Here is a 21,651-nt window from a genome sequence, read left to right on the forward strand (position 1 = left end):
GCTACTCTTGATGATTGTTAATAAAAAACTTTGTGACAAAAAAAACTGAAATAGGCCTTTCAAATTATGCTTCCTATTCCCACGGCTGTGGCCATCAGAGAGCGGCCTATGTAGTTCGATTAGGCAATGAACAGGTCTAAAATATTATTTAAATAAAAAAACAAAAAAATAAGATTTTACTCACCGGTAAATCTATTTCTCGTAGTCCGTAGTGGATGCTGGGAACTCCGTAAGGACCATGGGGAATAGCGGGCTCCGAAGGAGGCTGGGCACTCTAGAAAGATTTATGACTACCTGGTGTGCACTGGCTCCTCCCACTATGACCCTCCTCCAAGCCTCAGTTAGGACACTGTGCCCGGACGAGCTGACATAATAAGGAAGGATTTTGAATCCCGGGTAAGACTCATACCAGCCACACCAATCACACCGTACAACTCGTGATACTATATCCAGTTTAACAGTATGAACAATAACTGAGCCTCTCAACAGATGGCTCAACAATAACCCTTTAGTTAGCAATAACTATTTACAAGTATTGCAGACAATCCGCACTTGGGATGGGCGCCCAGCATCCACTACGGACTACGAGAAATAGATTTACCGGTGAGTAAAATCTTATTTTCTCTGACGTGGATGCTGGGAACTCCGAAAGGACCATGGGGATTATACCAAAGCTCCCAAACGGGCGGGAGAGTGCGGATGACTCTGCAGCACCGAATGAGAGAACTCAAGGTCCTCCTCAGCCAGGGAATCAAATTTGTAGAATTTTGCAAACGTGTTTGCCCCCTGACCAAGTAACAGCTCGGCAAAGTTGTAAAGCCGAGACCCCTCGGGCAGCCGCCCAAGATGAGCCCACCTTCCCTGTGGAATGGGCTTTCACTGATTTAGGATGCGGCAGTCCAGCCGCAGAATGCGCCTGCTGAATCGTGTCACAGATCCAGCGAGCGATAGTCTGCTTAGAAGCAGGAGCACCCAGCCTGTTGGGTGCATACAGGATAAATAGCGAGTCAATTTTCCTGACTCTAGCCGTCCTGGAAACATAATTTTTCAAGGCCCTGACTACGTCCAGTAACTTGGAATCCTCCAAGTCCCTAGTAGCCGCAGGCACCACAATAGGTTGGTTCAAGTGAAAAGCTGATACCACCTTAGGGAGAAACTGGGGACGAGTCCTCAATTCTGCCCTATCCATATGGAAAATCAGATAAGGACTTTTATATGACAAAGCCGCCAATTCTGATACACGCCTGGCCGAAACCAAGGCCAATAACATGACCACTTTCAACGTGAGATATTTTAGATCCACGGTTTTTAGTGGTTCAAACCAATGTGATTTTAAGAAACTCAACACCACGTTGAGATCCCAAGGTGCCACTGGAGGCACAACCGGGGGCTGAATATGCAGCACTCCTTTTACAATGTCTGAACTTCAGGTACTGAAGCTAATTCTTTCTGGAAGAAAATCGACAGAGCCGAGATCTGTATCTTAATGGAGCCTAATTTTAGGCCCATAGACACTTCTGCTTGCAGGAAATGCAGAAATCGACCTAGTTGAAATTCCTCTGTTGGGGCCTTTTTTGGCCTCACACCAAGCAACATATTTCCGCCATATGCGGTGATAATGTTTTGCAGTTACATCTTTCCTGGCTTGAATCAGCGTAGGAATGGCTTCCTCCGGAATGCCCTTTTCCTTTAGGATCCGGCGTTCAACCGCCATGCCATCAAAACGTAGCCGCGGTAAGTCTTGGACCAGACAGGGCCCCTGCTGCAGCAGGTCCTGTCTGAGCGCCAGAGGCCATGGGTCCTCTGATATATTTTCTTGAAGTTCTGGGTACCAGGCTCTTCTTGGCCAATCCGGAACCACGAGTATCGTTCTTACTCCTCGCCTTCTTATTATTCTCAGTACCTTTGGTATGAGAGGCAGAGGGGGGAACACATAAACCGACTGGTACACCCACGGTGTTACCAGAGCGTCCACAGCTATCGCCTGAAGGTCCCTTGACCTGGCGCAATATCTTTTATAGCTTTTTGTTGAGGCGGGACGCCTTCATGTCCACCTGTGGCCTTTCCCAATGGTGTACAATCCTTTGGAAGACTTCTGGATGAAGTCCCCACACTCTCGGGTGGAAGTCGTGTCTGCTGAGAAGATCTGCTTCCCAGTTGTCCACTCCGGGAATGAACACTGCTGACAGTGCTAACACATGATTTTCCGCCCATCGGAGAATCCTTGTGGCTTCTGTCATCGCCATCCTGCTTCTTGTGCCGCCCTGTTGGTTTACATGGGCGACTGCCGTGATGTTGCCTGATTGGATCAGGACCGGCTGGTTTTGAAGCAGAGGCCTTGCCTGATTCAGGGCATTGTAAATGGCCCTCTGTTCCAGAATATTTATGTAGGGAAGTCACCTGACTTGACCAAAGTCCCTGGAAGTTTCTTCCCTGTGTGACTGCCCCCCAGCCTCAAAGGCTGGCATCCATGGTCACTAGGACCTAGTCCTGTATGTCGAACCTGCGGCCCTCTTGAAGATGGGCACTCTGCAGCCACTACAGTAGAGATACCCTGGTCCTTGGAGACAGGGTTATCAGCCTAATGCATCTGAAGATGCGACCCGGACCACTTGTCTAACAGGTCCCCCTGAAAAGTTCTTGCATGGAACCTGCCGAATGGGATTGCTTCGTAGGAAGCTACCATTTTTCCCAGGACTCGCGTGCAATGATGCACCGATACCTGTTTTGGCTTCAGGAGGTCTCTGACTAGAGATGACAGCTCCTTGGATTTCTCCTCCGGGAGAAACACTTATTTCTAGTCTGTGTCCAGAACCATCCCCAGGAACAGTAGACGTGTCGTAGGAACCAGCTGTGACTCTGGACTGTTTAGAATCCAACCGTGCTGTTGTAGCACTTTCCAAAATAGTGCTACCCCGACTAGCAACTGCTCCTTGGACCTCGCCCTTATAAGGAGATTGTCCAAGTACGGGATAATTAAAACTCCCCTTTTTCGAAGGAGTATCATCATTCCGGCCATTACCTTGGTAACACCCTCGGTGCCATGTACAGTCCAAACAGCAGAGTCTGGACTTGGTAATGGTAATCCTGTACCACAAATCTGAGGTACTCCTGGAGAGGATAGTAAATAGGGACATGCAGGTAAGCATCCTTGATGTCCCGGGATACCATGTAATCCCCCTTGTCCAGGCTTGCAATAACCGCCCTGAGCGATTCCATCTTGAACTTGAATTTTTTATGTACGTGTTCAAGGATTTTAAATATAAAAAAGGGTCACACCGAACCATGCGGTTTCGGTACCCCAAACAGTGTGGAATAGTAACCCCGTCCTTGTTGAACTAGGGGCACCTTAAGTATTACCTGCTGGGAATACAGCTTATTAATTGCCTCTAGCACAGCCTCCCTGCCTGAGGGAGTTGTCGGCAAGGCATATTTGAGGAAACGGCAGGGGGAAGACATCTCGAATTCCAGCTTGTACCCCTGAAATACTACTTGAATGAAACAGGGATCCACCTGTGAGCGAGCCCACTGATCGCTGACATTTTTGAGACGGCCCCCCACCGTACCTGGCTACACCTGTGGAGCCCCCGCGTCATGCTGTGGACTCAGAGGAAGCGAGAGAAGAATTATGATTCTGGGAACAGGCTGACTGGTGCAGCTTTTTCCCTCTTCCCTTGTCTCTGTACAGAAAGGAAGCGCCTTTGACCCGCTTGCTTTTCTGAAGCCGAAAGGACTGTACCTGATAATACAGTGCTTTCTTAGTCTGTGAGGAAAACTGAGGTAAAAATATTTCTTCCCAGCTGTTGCTGCGGATACGAGGTCCCAGAGACCATCCCCAAATAATTCCTCACCCTTATAAGGCAGAATCTCTATGCGCCTTTTAAGGTCAGCATCACCTGTCCAGTGACAGGTCTCTAATACCCTCCTGACAGAATGGACATTACATTCATTTTGGATGCCAGCCGGCAAAATATCCCTCTGTGCATCCCTCATATATAAGACGACGTCTTTAATATGTTCTCATGTTAGCAAACTAGTATGTTTGACAGGGTCACCGACCACGCTGCAGCAGCACGCTCTGCAGGTTTCAGTCTAGTACCTGAGTGTGTAAATACAGACTTCAGGATAGCCTCCTGCTTTTTATCAACAGGTACCTTCAAAGTGGCCGTTCCTAAAATGGCAGTGCCACCTATTTTGACAACCGTGTGAGCGCCTTATCCACCCTAGGGGATATCTCCCAGCGTAACTTATCCTCTGACGGGAAAAGGTACGCCATCAGTAACTTTTTAGAAATTACCAGTTTCTTATCATGGGGAACCCACGCTTTTCACACACTTCATTCATTCATCTGATGGGGGAACAAAACATTGCCTGCTTTTTCTCCCCAAACATAAAAACCCATTTTTAGAGGTTAATGTCAGAAATGTGTAACACATTTTTTATTGCCGGGATCAAGTCACGGATGTTCCTAGTGGATTGTGTATATGTCTCAACCTTGTCGACACTGGAGTCAGACTCCGTGTCGACATCTGTGTCTGCCATCTGAATGAGCGGGCGTTCTTGAGCCCTTGATGGCCTTTGAGACGCCTGGGCAGGCACGGGCTGAGAAGCCGGCTGTCCCACAGCTGTTACGTCATCCACCCTTTTATGTAAGGAGTTGACACGGTCGGTTAATACCTTTTACCTAACCATCCACTCTGGTGTCGGCCCACAGGGGGCGACATCACATTTATCGGCATCTGCTCCGTCACTATATAAGCCTCCTCCTCAAACATGTCGACACAGCTGTACCGACACACCGCACACACACAGGGAATGCTCTGACTGAGGACAGGACCCACAAAGCCCTTTGGGGAGACAGAGAGAGAGTATGCCAGCACACACCAGAGCGCTATATAATGTGGGGATTAACACTATAACCGAGTGAATTTTCCCCCATAGCTGCTTGTATATACAATATTGCGCCTAAATTTAGTGCCCCCCCTCTCTTTTTAACCCTTTGAGCCTGAAAACTACAGGGGAGAGCCTGGGGAGCTTTCTTCCAGCTGCACTGTGAAGAGAAAATGGCGCCAGTGTGTCTGAGGGAGATAGCTCCGCCCCTTTTCCGCGACCTATTCTCCCGCTTTTTTCTGGATTCTGGCAGGGGTATTTACCACATATATAGCCTCTGGGGCTATATATTGTGGTATTTTTGCCAGCCAAGGTGTTTTTATTGCTGCTCAGGGCGCCCCCCCCCAAGCGCCCTGCACCCTCAGTGACCGGAGTGTGAAGTGTGTATGAGGAGCAATGGCGTACAGCTGCAGTGCTGTGCGCTACCTTGGTGAAGACTGATGTCTTCTGCCGCCGTTTTTCCGGACCTCTTCTTGCTTCTGGCTCTGTAAGGGGGGCGGCGGCGCGGCTCCGGGACCGAACACCAAGGACTGGGCCTGCGGTCGATCCCTCTGGAGCTAATGGTGTCCAGTAGCCTAAGAAGCCCAATCCGGCTGCAAGCAGGCGAGTTCGCTTCTTCTCCCCTTAGTCCCTCGCTGCAGTGAGCCTGTTGCCAGCAGGTCTCACTGAAAATAAAAAACCTAAATCTATACTTTCTTTCTAAGGGCTCAGGAGAGCCCCTAGTGTGCATCCAACCTCGGCCGGGCACAAGATCTAACTGAGGCTTGGAGGAGGGTCATAGTGGGAGGAGCCAGTGCACACCAGGTAGTCATAAATCTTTCTAGAGTGCCCAGCCTCCTTCGGAGCCCGCTATTCCCCATGGTCCTTTCGGAGTTCCCAGCATCCACTAGGACGTCAGAGAAAAACCTGAAAGTTAAAGTCATTTAAAAAAAAAAAAAAAAACTCCATCAATTGTTACCCACATTTTCTACCACAGTTTGTGGAGCTGCCCAGAGGTCAGTAAATTTTGGTCTACTATCCAAACGTATATAAAAGATTATTTGGGCATATCCATTAATATTTCTCCTTAATGGGCCCTCAGGGACATATAGTCAACTTCCTGTCAGCCCAAACTTCCCGTGGGGTAACGTATTTTATTACCCACAATTGCGGCAGCAGGGGAGAACACTATTCTCTCCCAATGGATCTCCCATAATACCCTAACGTAAATCTTGGTAATGCCACGTATTTCCTATTGTTTCATACTGACTGACTGGAAATGTCAATAAGAATAAAAAGGGAGAAATTCTTTGCAACACAGTTACCGTATGTATGAACTTTACCTTCCACTGTGAAAGTTATTCTTCGCCGAGCAGTGGTACTAACAACCTGGTTCAATGTAGAGGTGATTGCAACGGGAAGTTTTCCGTTCTAGATCACTTACTGTATATATCTTAGTATTATGACAGGTGTAATTTTCTGGTTTCTTATATGTTCCCATATGTTTGTAAGTTCAAGTGCGATTCTCTCACTCCTTGGGCGGGATTCAAATCTTTTATCACCCCCGATCTCCCGTCTAAAGTGACGGGAGATCGCGGGGCGATATTCTAATGACTCCCGTTTTCGCGCTGATCGCGCCCACAAGAGCCGGGTTTAGCCCCTGGGGGTGGTGAGCTGAAATGCTGATATCGCGACCATCGGCAGTAACATTTGAATACTGCCGGCGGGCACGATGGGGGCGGGAGGGGGCAGAAAAGATTTGAATCCCGCCCCTTATGTCTTCTCCCAATATATAATGTGAGTATTTCATATTTATGTCGTCAGAGTAAGGCTTTAGGATAGGAGGAACAACAATGCATGGTTTAGAGCAAGGAGCAAATCTGCATCTGGACAAAGCATGTTACGACGGACGGAGTACAAGTGCAAATGTTTTACATGCAGGGAAGATACTATCCAATTGTTGCATGTAGTGCACAAATATGGATAGCTATATTTTGACTTCATGTTGAACTAGAAATCTCATCTCCATACGCACACACTCTAAATCTATGTTTGCCATCCTTGCTTTGCAACAGAGTTTTGCCAAGGTACTATTGACTGTAAGTGGTATATTTACTAAAGGACGATTTTCATTCAAAATCAATAAAAATCAATCTAAAGCGATGTTGAGTTTCAGGGGCTAAAACACACATGTACTAACAGATGATTTGTGATATTAATTTTTAAAAACAGAACTACATGTGTGTTTTAGCCCCTGAAACTCAACATTGATTTTAATCTATTTTAAATCTAAGTTTTGTGTTGTAAATAACAACCACCCTTTAGCTGCTATATGCAACACCACCACCTTTTTATTTTTAAAAGCTTTAGTAAATCTTCGCCTAAGGGGGTGAATTATCAAAGCTTGTAGAGATAAAGTAGAACGATATAATGTACCAACTAATCAGCTCACCGCTTTATTTTTCTCCATGCTTTGATATATCTTTGCCTAAACGTGGCCCTACATGTGTGCTTTTAAACAAAGAAGAGAGAGAAATAGAGAGAAAGAACGAGAAAGAGAATTAAAAAGCGCGAGAACGAGAGAGAACGAGAGAGAGAACGAGAGAGAGAACGAGAGAGAGAGAGAACGAGAGAGAGAGAGAACGAGAGAGAGAGAGAACGAGAGAACGAGAGAGAACGAGAGAACGAGAGAGAACGAGAGAGAACGAGAGAGAACGAGAGAGAACGAGAGAGAACGAGAGAGAACGAGAGAACGAGAGAGAGAGAGAGAACGAGAGAGAGAGAGAGAACGAGAGAGAGAGAGAGAACGAGAGAGAGAGAGAGAACGAGAGAGAGAGAGAACGAGAGAGAGAGAGAGAACGAGAGAGAGAGAGAACGAGAGAGAGAGAGAGAACGAGAGAGAGAGAGAGAACGAGAGAGAGAGAGAGAACGAGAGAGAGAGAGAGAACGAGAGAGAGAGAGAGAACGAGAGAACGAGAGAGAGAACGAGAGAGAGAGAGAGAACGAGAGAGAGAGAGAGAACGAGAACGAGAGAGAGAGAGAACGAGAACGAGAGAGAGAGAACGAGAACGAGAGAACGACAGAGAGAACGAGAACGAGAGAGAGAACGAGAGAGAGAGAGAACGAGAGAGAGAGAGAGAGAGAGAGAGAGAACGAGAGAGAACGAGAGAACGAGAGAGAACGAGAGAACGAGAGAGAACGAGAGAGAGAGAGAGAGAGAGAACGAGAGAGAACGAGAGAGAGAGAGAGAGAACGAGAGAGAGAGAGAGAGAACGAGAGAGAGAGAGAGAACGAGAGAGAGAGAGAACGAGAGAGAGAGAGAACGAGAGAGAGAGAGAGAGAGAACGAGAGAGAAAGAACGAGAGAGCGAGAGAATGAGAACGAGAGAGAGCGAGAGAGAGCGAGAACTAGAGAGAGCGAGAGAGAGAGCGAGAGAACGTATGAGAATGAGAGAGAGAAAAAGAGTGAAAGAGCACGAAAGAGAGAACAAAGGGGGGAGAGAGAAAGAGTGGGAGAGAGAGAGAGAGAGAGTGAAAAAGTGAGAGCGGGAGAGAGAGCGAAAGATCGAGATCCAGAGAGAAAGATCGAGAGAGAAAGATGGAGAGAGAAAGATCGAGAGAGAAAGATGGAGAGAGAAAGATCGAGAGAGAAAGATGGAGAGAGAAAGATCGAGAGAGAAAGATCGAGAGAGAAAGATCGAGAGAGAAAGATGGAGAGCGCGCGCGACAGAGAAAGATGGAGAGCGCGAAAGATGGAGAGAGAGAGAACGAATGAGAGAGAGAGAAAAGAGTTAAAGAGCATGCAAGAGTGCGAGAAAGAACAAACGGGGGGGAGAGAGAGAGAGAGAGAGAGAGAGAAAAAGAGCGGGAGAGAGAGAAAGAGGGAGAGATAGAGGGAAAGAGAGCAAAAGAGCGAGAAGGAGCGAGAGAGCGAAAGATGGAGAGCGAGAGCAAAAGAGCGAGAGGGAGCGAGAGAGCGAAAGATGGAGAGCGAGAGCAAAAGAGCGAGAGAGCGAAAGATGGAGAGCGAGAGCAAAAGAGCGAGAGGGAGCGAGAGAGAAAGATGGAGAGTGAGAGCGAAAGAGAGCGAAAGAGCGACAGAGTAAGATGGAGAGCGAGCGCGACAGAGAAAGAGAGAGAGAGCGAGCGCGACAGAGAAAGAGAGAGAGAGCGAGCGCGACAGAGAGAGAGAGAGAGAGGAAGGAAGGAAGGAAGGAAGGAAGGAAGGAAGGAAGGAAGGAAGGAAGGAAGGAAGGAAGGAAGGAAGGAAGGAAGGAAGGAAGGATTGGATGATAATATTGCTTTCTATTTTCACCTATGTTGTTAATAAGCGATGTACAGGATTTCTAAACAGTCTCCACTACGCTCTGATGTACACAATGAATAATACATAATGAAACACCTTTGATGCTTTATGTTCTATAGCTTTAGTAATATTAAATGGGTAAGCCTCACTTAAATTAACCTGAAATAACTACTATTTTCAGCATGTCTAGAATGGTGATTCCATCAGAGGATTCACTATCTGAGAGATGAACATTCCAAAGCACTCAAATAGCTTTTAGCCTCCCAGCCACATAGTAAAATGTATGTTGAATTACCTAAAGCCATTATGCCTGCGCCCCTACCTTCAATGACTTCAACAAGCTATTTAAGAATTAAGCTGAAATGTCTTAAAAGCATTTTGAACCTGGATGCCAATAACTCAATGAGTTTCTCTTCATTTGCTACCTAGATGTGACAATTGAGGCCCTTTACAAAATGTATTCTGTAATATATGGATACAAAATAAAGCACATTGGACGTTTTTTGCGTTGTGGTTTATGAGTCGCCAACATGCGGCAAAAAAATTATTTTCAATGACTATTTTACAATGTACGGAATTAAAACATGCAACAATCTTTGCAGTTAATTCTTTTTTTCTCCTTACTTATATTTTGATATAAATATTAAATCAGGACATTAAAAAATTAATGTATGCTAATCTGAACGTTTGGAATGTTCTGTATGCTACAGATTGTTGACGATAACAGAAGACAAAAGTAGAAGACGAAGTAGCAGAAAGCATGAGGTCTCATTAGGGCTTTATGTATTAATATGCACTGTACTTATGCGGAAAGAAGCCCACAGGCTTGATACACAAGGGGAATGAGGTCAACCTCTGAAAATGGCATTTTGCTGAGTTTTGACTGCATTTCGCAGTTAGTACATCCCGCCCATAAACTGATTAAAAAGGTAGAAAACCCAAACTGGGCTATACATTTTCCCTTTAGTTTACTGTTATTTTCTTTTTCAGGATGGATCAATAGTCCTCACAACTGTAGACACTTTAGGACATCCACAAAATGTTAATGCATACATCAAAGGATGACACCTAGACAGTCCTGCACCGGCATGCAACTATGCACAAAACAAAGGGGGTAATTCCAAGTTGATCGCAGCAGGAACTTTGTTAGCAGTTGGGCAAAACCATGTGCACTGCAGGGGGGGCAGATATAACATGTGCAGAGAGAGTTAGATTTGGGTGTGGTGTGTTCAATCTGCAATCTAAATTGCAGTGTAAAAATAAAGCAGCCAGTATTCACCCTGCACAGAAACAAAATAACCCACCCAAATCTAACTCTCTCTGCACATGTTATATCTGCCTCCCCTGCAGTGCACATGGTTTTGCCCAACTGCTAACAAAGTCCCTGCTGCGATCAACTCAGAATTACCCCCTTAATCCTGTTGATTGTAAGCTTGCGAGCAGGGCCCTCTTACCTCTCTGTATATCGGTGATTACCCAGTCTTATTTTATTACTGTTTGTTACCAACAGTAAAGCACAACACCTCACTGCACGTCACTGAACAGAACATTGCTGCCATTATATAAGCAACGTAAATAGTTAAGCTGCCTGTGACTTGCCACCAGCTGCTGAACTATCAGTCCCAGCATACCTGGAAGGGCACGTTAGGATTTATAGTATTATAAAGGACTATAACTCAGAATAATTGATTAATTTGCTTTGATTTGTCTGGTATGTGTTACAGAACAGATGTGCTATTCACACCCGTTGTAGTGCAGTAAACGCTGTGGACAGTAGCACGCAAAGGTTACGGAGCTCTACCTGCCATGAGTTCTAGTAAGATTTGCATACTTGGCTGTGAACCTAGAAGGCAACATGACATTTCATAAAAAGCAATTTGGTCACAGTGACCTTTACTCCAAAACACATGTAACTCCCTGGACATTTCTGGAGCGTTTCCAATTGCTGGTTTAATTGCATGTATAAATTTATCATTTTCTAGGCGCAGAGAACAAAGGCTCCGAGACATTCAACAATGTGGTTAAAATGTAACTTATAATTAAACCCTGCTCATGCACATTTCATATGCCCCACTGGGAAAATATTGAAAGGACCAACTTGGAGAGCGAATGCCTATGAAATACTTGGCTATTTAAAATCAAATTTACTAAATCTTTATCAAAAATGGTACACCGTAAGGTTAGAAAAAAAAAGGTTTAATTGCAGACAATAGACTGAGGGGGGCGGAATATATATACAAATTTTTTCAAATGGTGTGTGGGCTTGCCATACCTGCAACAGGACATTCAGCAAACTAAAATGTATGCACTACTGACAAATTGGGTGTGGTTTGTGCAAAATGAGTATGGCTTGTCAGTTCTGGAAGCAGGTGTTAGAGTCTACTTAGGGATGGCCATTGACCATCGATAATTCAAAATCATAAATGATTTATGGCAGATATAGAATACTTTTGCCATGGCCGCAACTAGGGGGGGGCTAAGGGGTCATGTGCCCTGGAAGGAGGGGGGTGCCGAGAACTCTGCCCGGCACATTCGGTCAGCTGCTCCTCCATCCCCGCTTTCCCTGTGCGCCGCACCTCCCACATTAATAGGCAGGGTGGGCGGGCAGCGATGAACAGTGTCTTCCATCGCCCGCCTTCTCAAGTCCCCCTCCGACAGCGCTGACCGCTGGGCGGGAATGAGACGGAGCAGCGCCACCACCGTCTCTCCTGCGGCATAAAGAGGAGGAGCAGCCAGCCAGAGCCCAGAGACAGGAGGACCCACAGTGAGTGTACTGCTGTGTCAGGAATTATATGTGCTGGGGAGGGAGGCAGTGTGAGAGATTATCTGTGCTGGGGAGAGCTGTGTAAAAGGATTATATGTACTAGGGGGAGAGCTGTGTCATGGATAAAATGTTAAAATGTGCTGGGGGAGGGCTGAGTGTGGAATACCCCCTATACCTGCCTGGCACCACACACCTTACTGGAGGGTTATATAGGAGTGCATGCCACCCCCCTCTATCTCTCCCTCACCACTCTTTCTCTGTGCAGTGTAATGAGAATAAGGTTGCACCACTGCGTAGCTATTTTTATTTTTTACCTTTCATTTTTATTATGTTTGTTTATTTATTTATTTAAAAAAATATTTTATTTATTTTTTTATTTTATTTATTTATTTATTGGGGGGGGGGGGCAAATTAGGAGTGCCGAAAATCTTAGTTTAAGCCCTGCTTTTGCCATCAATGCCTCCATCAATGGCAACGCATAACCAATTTTATTTTTATGAGGTGTCGGGACACAGAGTATAGCTCCGTCCAGACACCTGCAAAGCCCCACCCCATTTTCTGATTGGCCCATGGGCCAGTCAGTGAAAGAACAGGGATGACCATTGGTTGTGGGAGCCATCGATGGTCATCCACAGCATAGTTGGCAGCCATCGATGGCTACTTGTCATATTGCCATCTTTGGTAACCATTGATGGCAACCACACAGATGGCCATTTCTAAGTCTACTGCAGAAAACCACCAGTTAGAAAGGGGGTCCACACAGAGGCTGCACATGGGCCATACCCTTTCCTTACCCACCCATGCGAATACTGGGCATATCACACCTGTAATAATTTTTACCCTTTGCAAAACATTACAAACACCTCCAGAAATCAATACCAGTTCAATCACGTGAACACCATCTACAATATGAAAGCAGCCATAAAAGGTCAAGAAGTGACTAATTAAGATTAAAATATACTAGAATATATAAATAATTCAAAACAAACATCTCACTGCATAGAGCTGGTTATGTGACGTATGGAGATAATTCAGAGTTGATCGCAGCAGTACATTTGATAGCAGTTGGGCAAAACCATGTGCACTGCAGGGGAGGCAGATCTAACATGTGCAGAGAGAGTTAGATTTGGGAGGGTTATTTTGTTTCTGTGCAGGGTAAATACTGGCTGCTTAATTTTTACACTACAATTTAGATTTCAGATTGAACACACCCCACCCAAACCTAACTCTCTCTGCACATGTTATATCTGCACCCCCTGCAGTGTACATGGTTATGCCCAACTGCTAACAAATTTGCTGCTGCGATCAACTCTGAATTAGGCTCTAGAAGCGGTCCAAGCACTGGAAACAGGACTATCTATATAACCTGTCCAAGCTCGGGGTTAGGGTAAATTGTGTGCATACCAACATATGAGCACACCTGCAGCTCCTAAACAACAGTCACACCCCAAGTGTGGAACTGACCTGGTTATGTTCAGGTATTGTGGGAAATCCAAATGAGCAGAGAACTTCCACAATACAGTAATTATTTGCCTTCTATTTTATATTAAGCCCACAATTCTGCTTTGTCTTACATTGCAGTCATGCTGCCAGCTATTCATTCAGCAGCAGCTCATCAGTTCACTAGGGACTAGGCCATGACAGCGCCTCAGTAATGTTACTAGTTCACAAAAGTGGCCTAAACTGTGTGAGGTCAAATGAGGATTACAGTGCGAGGCAGATACAGGACCACTGTCCTCATGTGTTCTACTGCTCCACACTGTATTAACGCATTCATAGCTCTGTATTTTATTACCATTGCGCTACTAATTAAAGATGTAACAAGGACGATATTATTGAACACAATGGCTTACAGTACAGATTGAGGCATACAGAATTGTTTAATGATGTAGTGAAACTGGATGCAATGAGCAAATAGCCACTCTCCTGAAAATGTCAGACATACTCTTTGGGAAAGACCTGAGAAACACACAAACCCTGGAATATCATTCATCCACTACAACAATGACTTTCTCGGGGAGCTACTATATTGCAGGCTAGTGTTATTCACTGAGGTCAGGTGGTGCGTTGCCGGCCCATTGATGTGAAGGGGGCATGCTCCTCCCTTGTCACACATGTAATTCACATGTCTGAATGTTTTGAATGGCTTTTGTTTTTGAGAAAGTGCAGGTCTGACAACCCCTAGCCCACCAGGGCCGGTCTGACGCAACCCCTAGCCCACCAGGGCCGGTCTGATGCTACCTCTGACTATCCGACGCTACCCCTAGTCCGCCAGGGACGGTCTGATGCTACCTCTGACCCGCCAGGGACGGTCTGATGCTACCTCTGACCCGCCAGGGACGGTCTGATGCTACCTCTGACCCGCCAGGGACGGTCTGATGCTACCTCTGACCCGCCAGGGACAGTCTGATGCTACCTCTGACCCGCCAGGGACAGTCTGATGCTACCTCTGACCCGCCAGGGACAGTCTGATGCTACCTCTGACTGTCTGATGCTACCCCTACTACACTAGGGCCAATCTAAAGCTACCCCTAGTCCGCCAGGGCCGGTCTGATGCTACCTCTGATCCACCAGGGAAAGTCTGATGCTACCCCTACTACACTAGGGTCAGCCTGATGCTACCTACAGCCCACCAGGGCCAGCCTAACGCTACCCCTAACCAGCCAGGGCCGGTCTGACGCTACCCATAATCCACCAGGGCCGGTCTGATGCTACCTCTGACTGGCTGATGCTACCCCTAGTCCGCCAGGGCCAGTCTGATGCTACCCCTAGTCCGCCAGGGTCAGTCTGATGCTACCTCTGACCCACCAGGGCCGATCTGATGCTGCCCCTAGTCCACCAGGGCCGGTCTGATGCTACCCCTAGTCCGCCAGGGCCGGTCTGATGCTACCCCTAGTCCGCCAGGGCCAGTCTGATGCTACCCCTAGTCCGCCAGGGCCAGTCTGATGCTACCCCTAGTCCGCCAGGGCCAGTCTGATGCTACCCCTAGTCCGCCAGGGCCAGTCTGATGCTACCCCTAGTCCGCCAGGGCCAGTCTGATGCTACCCCTAGTCCGCCAGGGCCAGTCTGATGCTACCCCTAGTCCGCCAGGGCCAGTCTGATGCTACCCCTAGTCCGCCAGGGCCAGTCTGATGCTACCCCTAGTCCGCCAGGGCCAGTCTGATGCTACCTCTGACCCACCAGGGCCGGTCGGATGTTACCTCTGACCCACCAGGGCTGGTCTGATGCTACCTCTGACCCTCCAGGGCCGGTCTGATGCTACCCCTAGTCTGCCAGGGCCAGTCCGATGCTACCTCTGACTGTATGATGCTACCCCTACTACACTAGGGCCAGTCTGATGCTACCCCTAGCCCGCCAGGGCCAGTCTGATGCTACGCCTACTACAATAGGGCCAGTCTGATGCTACCCCTAGCCCTCCAGGGCCAGTCTGACGCTACCCCTAGCCCGCCAGGGCCAGTCTGACGCTACCCCTAGCGCGCCAGGGCCAGTCTGACGCTACCCCTAGTGCGCCAGGGCCAGTCTGACGCTACCCCTAGCACGCCAGGGCTGTTTGGACGCTATTCCCCAGTGTTCAAGTGCCTGCCTGACACAATAATAGAAACATACATATTATCAAATACATTTGCCAATGCTCTACAGTGCATGGCTGAAAAAAAATCAGCAACAGTAAAGCATAAGGAAAGACGGGTATAAATAACTGCAATAACAACTATAACATAAACATCAGTGATGTAGGGTAAAGGGCAAAGCAATGATAGGAAAAAGAACATGCATGACGTTTTCACAGAATATAAATAATGCTGATTTACAGATCATCATATTTTAAACATTTAAATGAAGGTGAACTTCCCCTTTTTTTAGTTCAGAAACTGCATATTGCCGGCACTGCCCATGTACACACACCAAACAGCAAATTACTATACAACAGATTGACCATCTGAATATTTGCAGTTTCACTTGCCAGGTTGTTTGGTTGACATACAGTTTGACCTACCTGTGGGCAGCCATATTGGACAGATCAGAGAGTTAGGTGCTCAGGCTGAGCTATGTTAGCACACAAGGGGCTGTCAGTGGGATCGGCAGACCAAGGAATGACAGAAGCCACCTGCTGATCGCGTTTACTGGCATGCCCATCATTCTGGTGCTACACATGGCCAAACTGAAATCACTGATGTGCTGGTTGCCGCTGGACACCTTTTTCATTTGAACATGTTTGTAAAACAGAATTTGATTACTTTGAGTTAAAATTCAAAATCCATAAAATCACCATCCGGATGTTCTACAGGGAACGTAGCAGAACTGGAAATGCCAACAAGATGCGTTTTAATTAACATTATACAAGAAAACAGTCCATCTACCATCACCCACATCACATATGTATAGTAGAGGACAGTACACGGTACAAACGTGATACTAATAACAGGTGGCAGAGATGGTAACTCACCAGGGTGCGCCATATATTCTGAAGCCTTTCACAGTTACTTCTGAATCTTGCAGATAAATACTGTTGGTGATGAGTGACTGCACATTGTCAAAGTCTTCAGGTTTCAATTTAGAGACCGAGGGGAAGCGGTAGTAATCCTGCTTAACAAGATCAGCCATAAATTCCTTATCAAAAGTAAGTTCATGATTCCCTGCAATCACTATTTTATATTCATACGGTAACGATCCTGGAAGACAGAAAAAGCAGAAATAAAAATCAATCCACAGCCAACGCTAACCAAGCAAATGAAAGCAAGTCAAAGCTTTTTTTTCTTCGTTCTTATTTTATACCACTTAGATTTTATGAAAGGGACATAGATACCACTTCCCAAGATCATTATGATTGGCTGTTCCACCTAAACAGCTAGGTCAGCCAATCACAATGAAGAACAAATGCGTCAGCAAAATCGCTTAGCAGCAATAAGGGGGGGGGGCAACATAACTTGGAGAGGTTGTGAACGACATTGTTTCAAAAGTATTTAAAAGTTTTTGGGTTCTTCACCGTTAAACAATTATGATTTGACTTATCCAGTGTCCCCGTCTCAAATGTTTAGTTGCGCTGGCGTATCTATAATGGGTGCAGTGTGTGCGGTGCACACAGAAACCCGGGGGCCCACACCACACGCCCTGCACCCATTTTTACAATACGTACCCTCCAGAGTCCTGCGTTGGCAGCAGCATCGCCACAGAAACCAGAAGCGCAATTTTCCCCAGAGACCTGCACATACGCAGGGTGTGGAATGTTGGGTCAACAGTAACTAGGTCGACAGTCATTAGGTCGATCACTATTGGTCGACCGTGACTAGGTCAACACCTGAAATAGGCTGGTTACACAGTCATTAGGTTGACATGGGAAAAGTTTTTTTCATTTTATTTGTGTCGTTTTCATCGGAAAGTGACTGGGAATTCCAATTAGTGCACTATGTCCCCTCGCATAGCTCGCTTCACTCGCCATGCTTTGGTCAAGGTTACTATTCCCAATTGTCATCCACGTGGATCGTAAAGTAGGAAAAAGTAAAAAAAAAATGTGAAAAACTCATGTCGACCTTTTCATGTGTCGACCTTTTCATATCGACCTAGTTACCATGTCGAGCTAATGAGTTTCGATCTAAAGACCGGATACCGCATACGTACTAGACTGGGACAACCCTAGAGTCTCCTGGTGACCAGAGTCTACTGCTCTGCCGCTAGAGTAGGGGACCTGGATGGAGACTGCACATATTCCCCTTCCTCTCCTGGTTGGTTGGTTTTGCATCTGTTCCAAGTTAATTGTGGAACACTATCAAAATTATTCTGTGTTCTATTCTGCTATAAGCAAGTGTTGTAATGGGTGGTATTCATGTGGCCGGCGGTCGGGAGACCAACAGTCACATGACCTCCTCCACCATCCCGACACCCATAGAGTGGGAATAGAACCCGTGGCGACCGCAGATCGCCACCGAGCCCGCAGCGTGGCGAGCGCAGCGAGCCCGCAAGGGGCTTGCTGCACTTGCCCCTCCCCGGCGTCTGTATGCTGCCGGGATCCCGGCGTCGGTAAGCTGAGCCGCCGGTCAGCCGTACTACACCCGTTGTAATAACTTGACCCAATGTAAAGCACTGAGCCAAATGCAAAATCACATTAGTTACAATCAATACCTGTTAAATCTTCATTTGGCCAAGTAGACCTACTGTAATCTACATGTATCATAATATGAATGTGATCGATTGTATTTCTATTCCTAAAAGAAAAAGAGGATTTCTCCAAGAAGGAAATGCTCTAAGCGCAGTATTAAATGGAAGTCAAACATCTTCTGTATAAAATAAACTCATTTTTATATTTTAGCAGCCTCAATCCAAATATAAAGCAATGTATGGTATGCACTAAAACCTTGTACTGGTAACACACAGCTGAAGTCAGTATAGGAAAACCGTTAAAGCACGATATAAAGTTGAATGATCACAGGTTTATTATAACAAGTTATAACACATTCCTATTGTGTGTTACGCAGTCCTACCTAGCACCAGGACAATGAGTCCATCTCCCAGTGTCTCTGAGGGGTGACACTGACCTGTTCCCAGGGTTAATGGCCAGTCAGGGGAATTAGCTCCTATGAAGTGTGTGCGGTGGGCACAGCAAGTGGGGCCTTCCACCTTTTGTTAACACTGAGGCAGACAACAAAACAGCACAAGCACAGTGGAAGTTCAGGCTTTGACCTCTCACTCCCTACGCGTCAGGCTTCATTAACTTTCATTGGGTCTAGCAGCTGAGGCGTTAATGGTAACAGTGTGTTAGAGACACAGCAGCAGAAGATTGGCACCTTCAGTACATATGGGGGATTGTTACAGCACTGGGGAATGAGGAGGTAGATGGTCCTTTCAATGGGGTAAAGTAATTCCATAGTTTATAAAAGAAATCAAGCCACTTTTAACGTCATCCTAAATATCCCTTTTACTTTGTAGAACTTCAGTTAAAAAGTGGATTTTTAAACAGAATATTGTATTTACTATCAATTTAGAGAAATTTTATATCTACTTTTTGTCTTTAAAAATTCTATAAAACACACAAACATAACAATGCAAGTATACAAATAGCTAAATGAAGAGACCATCAGTCTATTCATGAAGCAATGATAAGAGCGGAGAAGTGAGCCAGTGGAGAAATTGTCCCATCAACCAATCAGCAGCTCTGTATTATTTTACAGTATGCAAATTATAGCTGTTAATTCAGTGCTGATTGGTTGCCATGGGCACTTCTTCACTGGCTCACTTCTCCGCTGTTATCACTGCTTAGTAACTGTCCCCCCTAAAACCAGATACAAAAGGGGGAAGTGGGATAAATTCCTAGCAAGAGAAGTCCATATTTAGTGCTAAATACTGGTATGAATGTAGTACCATCTGCATACATATCAGCTCTCCTGGTATGTCGGGGACCGTCCCATATTTCAGGTCCCATAATTCATATTTCCTGTAATCATGACAGTGGCCCAGCCTTCAGCATGCCGCCCAATTCCAAAGTGAAGTGAGTAGTAAGTGGGTTGGACATCAGGAAACCCCTCCCCCCCATCCTCACAGCCTGGCCAGTGGCCGCTACATGCAGTATATAGGGTGGAATAGAGCTGCTGCACGTGCCCAGTGGCAACAGATTTTCCTATAGAGTCTGCTGTGTGGGTGTCTCTGGCTCCGAGTACTCAGTCATCGCACCAGAGAGAGAATTTGGCAAGAGGCTTACAGTCATCATTGGGCCTGCATATGTCTGACATACTTACATACACTGCACTTCGTTTGGGGCAGACTATAACTTGTTACATGCTAATTATACACCCTTCATGGACTGGCAACAATTGCTCTAAAATCAAACATTTGGAAACCACACTCCAGAAATCCTGCGTTTGCCCCAAGAAACTATAAACCATATGTGGTTGAGGGCAGGGCGGTTTCTAGGGCTGGGTGAGCAATGCAATCGTATGGGGCACCTGCGGTCAGTGTCTGCAGTATTCCATGCGACCTGGCCATCCTCATGGAATACTGTTAAAAATGTCCCTCCCAAAATGTCCACCGCCTCAGAGAAAACAGATGCTTTAGGACCAGTAGGTCCTCTAGTAACGGAAAGGTGCCAAAGCGGTACCCGGAAGTGCCTGTTCTACTGACCCATCTGGGGAGATGCTGGCATGCTGCAGTGATCTAAATGAATGTGGGAACCAAACTGGAGGCGACTCACGGCATGAAGAAACCCCTGACAATGAGCATGAAGTTTGAACGTAGGTAGCCTTACTTTGGGGCATAATTTGTAAGGGGCATTACTGTGTATGACATAATATAGTGCAAGGGGCATTACTGTGTATGGCAATATGGAGCAAGGGGCATTACTGTGTATGGCATAATATGGTGCAAGGAGCATTACTATGTGGGGCATAATATGGTACAAGGGGCATTACTGTGTGGGGCATAATATGGTGCAAGGGGCATTACTGTGTGGGGCATAATATGGTGCAAGGGGCATTACTGTGTGGAACACAATATGGTGCAAGGGGCATTGATGTGTGGGGCACAATATGGTGCAAGGGGCATTGATGTGTGGGGCACAATATGGTGCAAGGGGCATTACTGTGTGGGGCACAATATGGTGCAAAGGGCATTACTATGTGGGGCACAATATGGTACAAGGGGCATTACTGTGTGAGGCATAATATAATGCAAGGGGCATTCCTGTGTGGGGCATAATATGGTGCAGGGGGCATTACTGTGTGGGGCATAATATGGTGCAAGGGGCATTACTGTGTGGGGCATAATATGGTGCAGGGGGCATTACTGTGTGGGGCATAATATGGTGCAGGGGGCATTACTGTGTGGGGCATAATATGGTGCAAGGGGCATTACTGTGTGGGGCATAATATGGTGCAGGGGGCATTACTGTGTGGGGCATAATATGGTGCAAGGGGCATTACTGTGTGGGGCACAATATGGTGCAAGGGGCATTACTGTGTGGGGCATAATATGGTACAAGGGGCATTACTGTGTGGGGCATAATATGGTGCAAGGGGCATTACTGTGTGGGGCATAATATGGTGCAAGGGGCATTACTGTGTGGGGCATAATATGGTGCAAGGGGCATTACTGTGTGGGGCATAATATGGTGCAAGGGGCATTACTGTGTGGGGCATAATATGGTGCAAGGGGCATTACTGTGTGCGGCATAATATGGTGCAAGGGGCATTACTGTGTGGGGCATAATATGGTGCAAGGGGCATTACTGTGTGGGGCATAATATGGTGCAAGGGGCATTACTGTGTGGGGCATAATATGGTGCAAGGGGCATTACTGTGTGGGGCATAATATGGTACAAGGGGCATTACTGTGTGGGGCATAATATGGTGCAAGGGGCATTACTGTGTGGGGCATAATATGGTGCAAGGGGCATTACTGTGTGGGGCATAATATGGTGCAAGGGGCATTACTGTGTGGGGCATAATATGGTGCAAGGGGCATTACTGTGTGGGGCATAATATGGTGCAAGGGGCATTACTGTGTGCGGCATAATATGGTGCAAGGGGCATTACTGTGTGGGGCATAATATGGTGCAAGGGGCATTACTGTGTGGGGCATAATATGGTGCAAGGGGCATAATATGGTGCAAGGGGCATTACTGTGTGGGGCATAATATGGTACAAGGGGCATTACTGTGTGGGGCATAATATGGTGCAAGGGGCATTACTGTGTGGGGCATAATATGGTGCAAGGGGCATTACTGTGTG

General features: G+C 46.5%; 1 protein-coding gene across 7 annotated transcripts in view; it reads right to left on the reverse strand.

Annotated features, from left to right (window-relative positions):
* The window catches only part of MPPED2 (metallophosphoesterase domain containing 2), a 340,523-nt gene that overhangs the window by 165,141 nt on the left and 153,731 nt on the right, over positions 1–21,651 (reverse strand). For all 7 annotated transcript variants that reach the window (XM_063944428.1, XM_063944431.1, XM_063944429.1 and 4 more), the window contains exon 4: positions 16,383–16,608. In XM_063944428.1, coding sequence (XP_063800498.1) covers positions 16,383–16,608 — 226 coding nt within the window. The remainder of the gene's footprint in view (positions 1–16,382; positions 16,609–21,651) is intronic.

The sequence above is a fragment of the Pseudophryne corroboree genome, chromosome 11 (assembly GCF_028390025.1).
Source record: "Pseudophryne corroboree isolate aPseCor3 chromosome 11, aPseCor3.hap2, whole genome shotgun sequence".
In the NCBI taxonomy this organism is placed as follows: Eukaryota; Metazoa; Chordata; class Amphibia; order Anura; family Myobatrachidae; genus Pseudophryne; species Pseudophryne corroboree.